The sequence below is a fragment of the Chaetodon trifascialis genome, chromosome 16 (assembly GCF_039877785.1).
Source record: "Chaetodon trifascialis isolate fChaTrf1 chromosome 16, fChaTrf1.hap1, whole genome shotgun sequence".
Classification (NCBI taxonomy): domain Eukaryota; kingdom Metazoa; phylum Chordata; class Actinopteri; order Chaetodontiformes; family Chaetodontidae; genus Chaetodon; species Chaetodon trifascialis.
In genome coordinates, this window is record NC_092071.1 from 13,484,708 (window position 1) to 13,496,159 (window position 11,452).

General features: G+C 43.5%; 2 protein-coding genes across 2 annotated transcripts; both read right to left on the reverse strand.

The window, feature by feature from the left end:
- Positions 1 to 1,079: 1,079 nt before the first annotated feature.
- On the reverse strand, positions 1,080 to 7,830 carry alg9 (ALG9 alpha-1,2-mannosyltransferase). Its single transcript, XM_070982650.1, has 15 exons — positions 7,665 to 7,830; positions 5,733 to 5,868; positions 5,467 to 5,601; positions 5,296 to 5,366; positions 5,100 to 5,188; positions 4,783 to 4,918; positions 4,598 to 4,685; positions 4,241 to 4,346; positions 3,433 to 3,555; positions 2,884 to 3,038; positions 2,645 to 2,774; positions 2,398 to 2,545; positions 2,148 to 2,277; positions 1,934 to 2,064; positions 1,080 to 1,804 (listed from the first exon to the last, which is right to left on the reverse strand). The coding sequence occupies exons 1-15, from the start codon at positions 7,802 to 7,804 to the stop codon at positions 1,681 to 1,683; spliced, it is 1,842 nt and encodes a 613-aa protein (XP_070838751.1). The 5' UTR covers positions 7,805 to 7,830; the 3' UTR covers positions 1,080 to 1,680.
- A 595-nt stretch (positions 7,831 to 8,425) lies between these two features.
- Positions 8,426 to 11,443, reverse strand: fdxacb1 (ferredoxin-fold anticodon binding domain containing 1). Its single transcript, XM_070982651.1, has 5 exons — positions 10,913 to 11,443; positions 10,667 to 10,823; positions 10,249 to 10,452; positions 9,984 to 10,142; positions 8,426 to 9,862 (listed from the first exon to the last, which is right to left on the reverse strand). Exons 1-5 carry the CDS (start codon positions 11,088 to 11,090, stop codon positions 8,623 to 8,625), a joined length of 1,938 nt encoding a protein of 645 aa, XP_070838752.1. The 5' UTR covers positions 11,091 to 11,443; the 3' UTR covers positions 8,426 to 8,622.
- Positions 11,444 to 11,452: the final 9 nt, after the last annotated feature.

Genomic DNA, 11,452 nt, shown 5'->3' on the forward strand with positions numbered 1-11,452 from the left:
TGTGGTTCTGGACTGGGATGACAGAAAGTGGAAAAAACTGTTGCACGTTCATGGTTGTAAATGTTTGTACCGTATGTTTCTGAAGCCTTTTAAGGAATTCAAAGCAAGTGAGGACATTATATTATTTTTTTCTCACTGGCCCTCCTGCAGTGTAGACACAAGTTTGAAGTCATTGTTTTGTGATGTGCAGCTGTCAGAAAAACACGCCAGCAGCAGCTAATTTGAATCTGCTGTCCCTCGGCAGATGAAAAATATCACTTGAAAAGGAAAAATGACTAATTACCAAGTACATTACCACAAACAAATGTCCACACAGGGAATCTGAGGGCCTTCAGAGGCAGTTTATCCTCCAGCTTTGGGAATAAACCCAGTAAAGAAGGCAACTTAAAACTCACAATGAAATGATTTAATAGCTTGGCGTGTCTCAGATGTGTAATGACTGATCCTAAGTTGTGTTGACAGTGTGTTGTAGACTACTTGCATGGCCTTGTCATGCTGCCTTTGCTTGGTAGGACAACTGTTGAGGTCTTGGACCTTTCTGTTTGCTGTGCCTGAAAATACTGTTCTAATCACACCCTTGTTTACCTGATATAAACAGGCTACCTCAGATTAAAGACACAATAAATCAATACATGCTTGATGGAGCGAAGGCTGGATATTTTCACGTACTGCAAGTGTGTTTTGACATGGCCTTAAATTGTAAGATGTCCAGAACTTTCATTTTCATTGATTGATCGTTCCCTTACTTATGAATGGCTTTCTGTCTCCTTTTGAGTGAATCGAAGACAGCTGAAAAACAATGCTAGCAAGTGGAAAGGTGGCTCATACAGTAAACTGAGCTTGAGTGCCTGCAGCCCGACCACAGCAATGGCATGATATTGTAGAGAATGATAAAATATAGCATTGCTATTATTTATTCAGAATATGTAATGTCTTGACATCTCTCCTGTAAGCGAGAGTGGTTTGTATGTTTGTTACATCTTCAAATAAAATGAGATCAGAATTGACTGTCTGCGTACGCTGCAGTGACTTTACCATCTCAATAAAAAAGAAACAAAAAAAAAAAAACCAGGAGGGTTGTATATCACAGTCAATGATGTTTTTATTAACATTCCAAGTTAAATTAATAACACGCGCTCGCTTTCATTCTCCTCCAGCGCTCACACCCAACAGAGCACGCAGGAAGATAATAAGTGGACAAGTGTGGACGAGCAAACACTGCAAGATTTCTCAGGTAAATATTCAGGCCACATTTTCAAGTGAAGTAGGAAAAGAAAAACACTTACATTTGTGTATAAAGGCCTGACCTGGGAAATACATGTGGAATCTTGTAGTGTACATCCACTGTAAGACATTCATTTACACAAATACACGCACACACAGATAAAATGCTGACATACAGGTCCAGCTGATACCTGCAAAACACACCTGCATACATACAATTTTCTCTCCACAAACAGACACGCACACACACCCAAAAGCAGACGCAATGTCCTTAAAGGGTCCGATATCGCCATATGTTTCATGAGACAAATACTTCAAATCACATGCATGCACACACACACCCAACAATCACGCACACATTGAGACAAGGACACACACAAATACCAGCTGTTTTGAGGGGAAGTGATTGATTTCTCGTTAGGATTTTGTAATCAGGGTCAGGCCGAGGTTCAAAGGTCAGCCGTGGGTCCGCTTACGAGGCTGCTTTTGCCGCCGCGGTTTTAAGATGACGTAGCGCCTGTAGGTGGTGTGATGGTCCGATATGAACGGGATGTAGAACGCTCTAAAGAGAGAAGACGACCTGAGGGAGAAACATTTTCCATTAAAAGACTGCTGAGAGGATACTATTTTTTCGGGTCTCTATTCTGGCCCTTTAGATTTGGGAGACATGCTTTTTTTCTCTGTGTCAAACATGCATCTGGGAAAATACCTTGATGCTTGAAGGAAAGGCTTATAGGCGATGACGCTCCACTCCTCTTTGTTGGCTGAATAGCGTGGCTGAAGTGGCGTCTCTTCGTCTGTGTCTAGGTCTACTAAGTAGTGGCACTGCCGTAAATCGACCTGCTCAGAGCAGAAATTCTTATTAAAATGCAACTATTATTACCTACAATGTCAACAAACTCACACGTGTCTGAGTGACTCACATATCTGGTTGGCTCCTCCAGGTTCTGGTCGTTCATATGAGCCGGGATGATCTGTGTGGCCAGAGGCCCAGAGGCGTACGGCTGAGGCAGCTGCCCTTTAAACTCAGACTGAATGAACTGCAGTTGCCAGCTGGAGATTGGGAAGAGAAACTATCAGCAACTCAGTCACAGTCACACCTAGAAATGACAAAACACACTTCCCATACTTAATTAGCCACTGAAGACATGCGTAAGAATCCTGGCTACTGACTTGTGCGGCAGGAGGAAGCTGCTTGGGAAGCGGTACCACTCTTTGCCCGCACACACACTGACAGGTCTGCCTTCAGGGACTGAGTGAAGAGTTGGGTCCTTGGCGATGCGATGGAACTCTGGGTACAGGTCCAGAGGGGCGTGGTAGCCTGTAGACAGAAAGAAAACCTCACGTCATCCATCTTGAACTGCTGCTTTTGTTACCTGGCACTTGCACCTGCGGGAGTAGCGTCTGTGGGTGCACACACCTCTGAAGAGTGCGACAGAGCGAGACAGTGACAGCACTGCGAAGACCACAACTGCACTCAGAGCCAACCAGTTGGAGGACACTGTGTAGTGCTCCAGTCGGTACCGCTGGAACAGGAAGTGGTAGCATTTCTGGAGGAAATGAAATGAATCTGTAAAAGCTCATTTAACCAAAAGGGGCCTAATACAAATAAAGCCAACTAACGCAGACCACGGTTTTGCTACCAAAGCCAGAACACACCTGTAGAGAGGAGAGGGCCACTGCCCCACTGAGGCAGATGAGAGGGTAGATGGGAAAGAGAAAACGCTCTTCCTTATGAGCTCTGGTGAAGAAAACCAACATCCACAGATACATGGGAGACAGAGTCAGCCAGTACGGACGGCCCAGGTTCTGCACTGCAGAAAACATGTGTGCACACAAGAAATCACAAGAGGAGCTGCTTTGGAACATCACAGAAAAAATAAACTCTTCAAACATGTATTACATTCATTTCCTGTTTTTGCTACAGCCTTTTGATGTCACATATGTGCCAACACTGACGAGGACTCAGGATATAAATAGTGACTTGATAACATCATATCAGTATTCAATCTGTTTTCCGACATAACCTGTTAAAACTGAGCACCAAGACAATGAGCTGAAAGTGCGTCATTGCCAAATACTTGTTATTATAACACATACTGCTCTGCTAAGGCAGATGACTAACAACCTTTCCATTGCCAAAAAAGTGTGAGAAATGACAACATTTATTATTTTTTTAGTGCCGGTAAACACACAGTCAGTCCTCACCATTGAACCTGTGTAACAGTGTCTCCATGAGAGCAGTGAGTGGCAGAGAAAACAGTGCCAAAGCAAACACCAGGTTGAAGTTCAGGATCCCATTTGCAAAGTAGAAATGCCATGGCTCTGTACCTGGAAAGAAAAAAACACAAAACATGCAAAGTATAATCATAAAAACAAGATCATAACTGTATTATTATTGTAAGAGTCATTTAAAAGGGAAAATCCACAGAGGTGATGTTTGTTAGAACACATAAAACACTGAATAATGATGGTGGACACTCTAATTCTAACAATACTGTGGATTAAGCCTTTTCCTGCCAAGTTTGTGGAGAATAAAACAACCTACTGGCACACAAAGATAGGATTAGTGTGATGATGGTATGCCCTCTGGAGTCCAAGGAAAAAAGTGCAGCTTTAAATGATAATGTTTTCATTTACGATCCATCAGCCAAACAATCAGTATAATACCCCAAACATGTAATCGCTCTGAGCATTATACACCTTCACTGTCTTTAGACACAATTTAAAAAAATTTTATTAGTGTGTTTAAATGTAGAATGACGTTCAGCTTGCAGATGCTCTAACTGACTGATCAGCTCTTGTAAAATCTTCTACTGCTTTCTTGGTGTGGTTTGAGATTGTCCATGCATAAAAGCTATACCAAAACATTCTGTACTGCACACTGCACACGTAAAATAAGACAAAGACAAAGCAGAGATAACCTGAGGGAGCATGAGCCCCTGAGAATTCTGCTTTTTGTAACTGATCATGATAACAAAATGACACATTAATGATGTGAGCTCTTGCATGTTACCATAAAGATCAGGTCCATGTGGTGTGAAGACATTATACAGTAGAATATTGAGTGGAGCAATGACCAGTTTGCCATAAAAGAAAGAGTCCACTGCCACTAAGGGAACCTGAGAAAGACACACAGGACAAACAAAAGGGGACAGTGAATGGCCCCAGTACTTCGTCAAAAAAATCTAAATATTTCAAACCAGACAGTGAGTATTTACTCTGTCTATGTTATGTTATTTTCAATATGGCACATAATGTAATACCCTTTTATATTCCTGCAATAATGATGAACACTTCCACAAACACTGCAGCTGTAATATGTAAGGCCTAAAGCCTTATTTGTTTTATGTGCATTCTTTTATTTTCTCACCAGCAGCAGAAGCAGAGCAACAGCTGACCAGACAATAAAACTTTTCCACTGCCTCTTTAACACCAACAGGTCAAAGGCAATCGGAAGGCTGCAGAGGAAATAAGCCAAAGCTGTATTAGGAGTAATGCATTTTTACAAGTCTGCCTATTGCTGGACAAATAGGCATTTTAGTTTCATCACCCTACCCGATCAGAGCAGAGAACGGCCATCCAACAATGGCACCGGCAGCCACGCCCATAATGGCTAACGGCGGTGAATCCTGAAACCACCCCGTCATGGCAACCAGTGTCGTGTACATGCAAAAAGAGGAAGGCAAGAATGCTGCGGAGAAAAAACAAAAGAAGAGGATCGATCAGCAGACAAGAAGCAGAATCAGTTAGAAAGGTGGACAAGAGTTAAATATTAATATGTATATATGACAAAAACTAACAGAAAGGGCAGCTAGGGCTGTGCAATAGGACGATATATATCGTGTGAAGGTAGAAAAACATCTGTGGCCAACCTGCAGACGAGCAGAACATTCCCGTGCTCAGGACGAGGAATGCCAACATCAGACGGCCCACGTGCAAACCAAACTTCTTACAAACTGCCCTGTGTCAAACACACAAATGAACCACATGGTTAACTTCCACATCACGTACATACAGATATCTATACAGTCTAATAAATATGGAAAAACACTTAGTTTATCAACTCACTTGTAGAAATAGAGTTCGCAGACACAGCAGGAGAATGCTAACACACATCGTACAAAGTAGAACACCAACACCTGCAACATAATCATAACAGACATAGATATAAGACACCAAAGTCATTTAAAATACCAACGGCAACAAATGTTAAAATGAGAGCACGTTTGGAACAGTTACCTTGTTTGTCTGTAGAACATGGGCATGCAAACAAGCAGGAAGAGCGTGTAGCCATAAGTAAGCGTACGACCTGATGGCGTACAATGGAGAATATTCCCATGTTTGCATCCCTGTGCCGTACAGCAGGTAGTGCATCTGTCCAAACAGCCACCACAGCAATTGCACACATGAACAGTTAAAGAAAGAGAAGAGAGAGATTATTCTGACATGGCAGATATTCAAAAATCACCAGAGGGCTCATAAATGACAGCATGTACAGCACTCACAGGCTCCCAGTAGTTGAAGGTCTCATCGCAGTCTGAGATATTGCTGAGCAAAGCAGCACAGAAACGTGCAGAGAGCAGGCATTTGAATGCAGTTGAACCTTCTGGAGCCCATACCTGCCCTCCACGACTTATTGACCTATTTAAAAAAATAAAAAGACACACAGTTGTTACATATCCTTCAACAATATATGCATTATTATCAAACTCAATTGCAGCATCAAAATGTATCAAACACCTTCAAAATGCTGGGCTCTTAGATTAAACTTCAATGGATTTAAATGGTGCATCCTGTCTGCTTTGCGCATATCAAATAGAAAATGACCTTGATCTTAAACAGGCTAATTAGTCATCTGAAGCAGACAGCCCACCCGCCTGCACAATGGTCTTTCAACAAACCTTCTTTTTAATGTGGTTTAACATGTAACTGATTGATGTTTCCAGTGCACCTGCTCTTAATACAACACCAATTAAGATCCCAATTATGGTAATCATTTCAGAGCTGGTTAATTAGCATGCCCTTCATTACAAAAATTAAGTGTTTGCTGGAACACAAAATAAATGTCAGCTCACAGCAGAGGGTTTGTCCTTGTAATAAGGACAAGCCCTCAGGACTGAAAGACTGTCCTACAGAGAAAACACCATTGAACTGTGTCTGAGAACGAACACTGACTGAATCAAAAGGCCCATTTAAGATGATAATATTTTATACAGTTGGACAGTTCTTCCAGTTCTGGTTTTCTCAGCGATGTGTCTGTTGTCGTTTTCAGATCTAAATGTTATATCAATTTCTTGATGACATAATTACTGTGAAAATCACTGTTTGTATTACTCTTATTGGTAGTACAGCATAATGTTTTCATGCATAATATTATCATACAGGTATATAGACATGTCTTGATTTACATCAGCACAGACCTAATTGGACTGGTCAAGGTCTAGGCCATTTCCAATTAGACCCCCCCCCCACCATTCTGTCAAGTATGTACAAAACTTGTATTATTTGCTTTGCATTACAGTGGTGACACTGCACATTTTATCATGATACCAGATTGTATTTCACAAAACTGTTTGTGTGCTGTTCAGTGAAAGTGTCAACTAAACCTCTAAATCCTTGAATCCAAAATCAATAGTTATGTCATTTGTGGTTTTTAACAGTGCTGACGATAAGTAGCTTGCTGAAGACAGAATTTAAATAAATCACAATAACAGCTGCTTGACATCACATTATCACTGGAGCAATGCTATCATTATTTACCTCCCAGATGTGGACAGCTGTGAACTTGTTATAAGTACTTAAACTGTACCGTAACTCCACTTCGTCAGTGTTTACAGTAACAGTGCTAACATAGTCTCCCCCTTGTGTCTTGCAGTGTTTCCTCCTGTTCACACCCACCACCAGATTAGTAAGATTAGTCGTCTCAGCGGCAGCTTAGCGCTGATCCTCACGTTATGTTTTGTTATGACACGTCATCCCACAAACTGTCGCAAAATTCTTTCAAAACATCTCAGCATCGTGTCAACGGCACCAATCACTACTTTAAAATAAAGCTTTATGTGCGCCGGGCAGGAGTCGACCCTCTGGTTGTGAGCTATCATAAATGTGACGGTGTGACAGTTAGGGTGAATGAATGAAGATGAACAGGTAACCCAACTGCGTTACGTTGCTCTGCTAAAACATAAACGAGGCAACTAGTTAGCTTTGGGACGGAAACACAATTTCACAGCCTTAATAGTTCAAACTGCTGCGAACACACGGTCCTGTAGGCTGCTAGGTGGACTTATTAATCGTTGTTGCGGTGATGTTATGACCGAAACTTAACGTTTCAAAGTAGCTAGCTAGCTAGCTTCCCCCGCTCAGGCTGTCATTTAGATTCGGGGATGGAGCTCAGAACACGGACGAGTCTTGCCTCTTTTCTCCTGGCTCATACTCACTCTTGTCGAGTCTCTGTGACTTTACTGTCATCGCCGCTTTTCTCCTCTTTTGGTGGCCGAGCTTCGGCGGGGACGTTCACGTTGTTTGCATCTTGCTTGCTGCCTCGCCTGGTTCGCTGCCGAAGCGCTTTGGCCGCCATATTTTCCCGACGCTGCACCCGAGTCGAACTTCGTTCATTTTCGTCGCTGTCCGGTTATTGACAGCTCTCATCACAGACTGTGTCAAAGCCTTCGAGCAAAACTTAATAACTTTTCCAGCGACTTTGGTCTGTATGAATGGTTCTGAGCCGCCAAAAATGTAACAAAAGGGGTTGCTCTCAGCTGTTGATGTCATCTATATAGTTTTAAATATAGTTTTAAAAATATTGTCCTTATTTTAGGAGAAAAAACTTGAAGATGCTGAGGCTTGGTTGTCTTTTATATAAAATCTCTCAATAGAAGAGGGATTTGTTACCCCCACAAATTACCTGTTGCACAGTACATGACTAATTTGAATGAATCAAAATACTCTTAAGATGAACAAGGAACAATGCACAGGAGCCTGTGTGCAGCCCCTGATTAGTTTGTTGGAAAGAACTACTAACTTGGTCATTATGATGGGTGAAATACAGTAAAGACACAGTGTTCAATCAATACATTTCCAATGAATCAGAACCTGGAGTCTTTAGTCAGTGCAGGGCAAGTCAGCTGAACACTTTGATACTTTGATTTTACATAGAAAACATGCTTATTTTACAATGATTCTCAGTAGACCACAAACGTGTTAAATAACAAGTTTATTGTATGATAATTTAAACACACAGATACTGAGAGGTCCAATCACATTTTAAATACATACTTCAACAAGCAATGCCTCAACTACTGTAAACACTGTTCAACAGTTTTGCAGATTGGAATTTGCTAAGCGGTTACAACTGTAATTATAATGTCTCCTGTTCCTCCTACGATTCTGATGAAGTTACCTGATGGTGACTTGCAGCCGAGACGACAGTAAGGATTCCAGGTGCTTATGAAACTGGAGGGCTCGTGTGTGTGACAAAGCGTGTGTATGTGTGTGGTAGGTAAGTCTGTAGCAGTAACTGGTCTGGCTCAGGTCAGGGTGTGAGAATGCGTCGATGAGTTTAACTTGCTCCACGGTGCCACAACTGGCCTCTCTGATCACAGCGTGGAACTTCCTCTCCTCCCACGTCGGCCCTGTCCAGAAGCTGATGTCAAAGCTGATGTGCTCAGGGAACAGGGAGAATGGGTGGAAAGGTTCCCCTGGTGATGGGCGGAGACTAAACTCTTTTAAAAAACGTGGGTCATGTGACCACAGCAGCCGCCAGTCAGGGAGTGAGAACAGGAGCACGGCGAGGAGGTCCAAATTTAGAGACACAGTGACACTGACGTGGCTCATGTTGTCGCACGCAGTGCCTGCAAACACCCTTCCAACCAAACCCATTGGTTGCGCCATCAGACGCAGGCCTCCCTGTTCTGTGACCAGGGAGACCCCATAGGGAGTGAGCAGCGTTTCCAGCCTTTGTCCAAGAAATTTTATGGGCTTACATTCTGAGGGGAAAACACCTCTGAGGAGAAGCTCATGAAAGGAAGGCAGAGCCCAGAGGCTGATGGACACATTTCTGAACACTACACCACTAATGCCCAATAATGAGCTGGTAACACCATTACAGCCACCACAAGACCCCTCATTCTTCTGTCCTTCAATCTCAACACTTTCATTACTCCCCCGCACTGTCAATTCTTCTTTTTTACTTAGAAGCCCTTCCATTTGCGGGAGCAGCGATGGACGCAGCGCATAAAGACAGTTTTCCCCTTCAGGATCAATATCAAGGGAGCATGCAGACCTTAAGCTCTCAGCCCCATTGCTCCTCACCCTGTCAACTTTATTTGAAGTAACACGTGTAGCTGATGGAGCATCTGGTGCGTCTGTGCGTCCCTGACTCTCCAAAACCGCCAACGGCTCTTTCGCTTTGTCTGTAAGGGTGTGAGCGTCAGAGTTGAGGTCTTTCTGAAGGAGGTGGATCCAGTAGCAGTGTGTACCGTTGACATCACAGCAGTGCGCCTGCAGCTGTTTGGCCGTGAGGAGGAAGGGAAAGGTCTCTGTCGTCATGGAGACAGACGACTTTTCTCCCAGTCCTTCAAGAAGAAAATCTTGTACCAACCTGACAGGGTGGACAGACCCTGAGCAGAGAAATCCCCTGATGAAAGAAAGAGACAGGAAGCTTGTGGTTGCATAACTTCTTTTTTTTTTTTTTTTTTTTTTTTTTTGCGTTGGTGGCTTAATACTCAAACAGCACCAGAGTGTCTGTGTTACTGTACCTGAACATGTAATCACTGAGCTCGGCTGGTATATTGTACTGGACTTTCTCTCCTTCAACAGCCTCTTCCACTTTAAGTATCTGAGCAGAGGTGTAAGGGAGGCTGCGAGTGAACACATGGAGCAAAGCATTCTCCACATGAAAGCCCTTATCCTGGCTCCTGTGCAACAGTAACACCATTATTACACAGCGTCAGTATGCAAATACACACACACACAAAGGGCTGCTTCTATTTATACACCATAACACTCACCTTTACTCCTTACCTGTATCCAGTGCACTTGTAGCTCTGGTATTTCTCACTTTCAAAAGGACGGACGTCCGTAAGGAGTAGGTGTGCTTCTGCTGCCATTGAGGCCACCTGCCAGCTGTTGTGCCACTCTCGTTTGGGGTTGTCCACTGGTGTCCCACCCTGCCCGTTGCACAAGGAAACATGAACCTCCCCGTCTTCAGCCAACACCTCAACACAACTGGAGACACAGACAGCGGTCAGCATACTGACTTTGACAAAGAAAAAAACAGTCTTCCAAGGTCCAAACTGACCATCTGCTGATGAAGACAGTGAGATGCCACTAAAACCTAAAGCTAGTAAATTGACCTTGAGTTGAGATTATGTTAATGGATGCCAGAAACAACAGAAAATGCTGTGAATGGATCAGCCTCTGTGCTATGATGCAGTGATACCTGAGGAAGAACTTTTTAAGAAGTTCTCTGTTCTTTTTAACGCCACTCTTTCTGCCGCAGTGAGGGAAGTTAAACACCACACGGTCAAACACTCGGTCCTGGAGAGGGGCGCATTCCCCCAGCTTTCTGCAGTCCACCTCGAAAAGCACCGCTCCACCTGATCACACACAGGAAAAAGTGTGCAACACATGTAGTGCAGCAGAACACAGCTTAGTACAAAGATGAAAATTACTCACAAACTCGTACCCGAGTCCTTGATGATCTGAATGTTAGTGGCTGCGCCTTCGTGCCGCAGTGCCTCCTCCTGATGCTGGAAGCAAGTGGCCGTGATGCTGGTCTCTGTTTCAGAGCAGAACTGGCTCACCCAGGCAGAAAATGAGAAGTTCCCTTCTCCCACCAACAGTATGGACCGCGAAGGAGACATGTCCCGTTCGAATGGCAACGAGGGGGACACAAAAAGTCAAGTTTCCAGAGATTTGCCTCGAAATCTGCCCCCTTTTACAGTCGGTATGCGAGAGGAAGAGACGCGCGTGGGAGCGACAATGACCAGTCTTCAGTCTTCTTCGCGGTCTAATATGATCGTAGTGATTTCATATTTTAGTAAGTAGTGTCCGTATCTCGTGTCTAAAACCGTCTCGACGGAAAAACAAGAAATACATTGACTGTAATGTAGAATAAAGCCGTTGACCTTCCCCTGCTCCCCGGCGTTGCAGCACAAGAGAGCTCAACAATATTATCTCACCTGTAGCAGCTTGCGTTGGACGCTGTGTCACAAATACAGTAGTC

Excerpts from the sequence above, each read along its gene's own strand:
- alg9 (XM_070982650.1), bottom strand. The coding sequence starts at position 7,804 with ATGGCGGCCAAAGCGCTTCGGCAGCGAACCAGGCGAGGCAGCAAGCAA. Across the intron at positions 3,039-3,432 it reads ACTGTTACACAGGTTCAATG|TGCAGAACCTGGGCCGTCCG; the intron begins GTGAGGACTGAC and ends TGTTTTCTGCAG. Across the intron at positions 2,065-2,147 it reads TGGAGGAGCCAACCAGATAT|GTCGATTTACGGCAGTGCCA; the intron begins GTGAGTCACTCA and ends TGCTCTGAGCAG.
- fdxacb1 (XM_070982651.1), bottom strand. The coding sequence starts at position 11,090 with ATGTCTCCTTCGCGGTCCATACTGTTGGTGGGAGAAGGGAACTTCTCA. Across the intron at positions 10,824-10,912 it reads TCAGATCATCAAGGACTCGG|GTGGAGCGGTGCTTTTCGAG; the intron begins GTACGAGTTTGT and ends GTGTGTGATCAG. Across the intron at positions 10,143-10,248 it reads TACAAGTGCACTGGATACAG|GAGCCAGGATAAGGGCTTTC; the intron begins GTAAGGAGTAAA and ends ACTGTTGCACAG.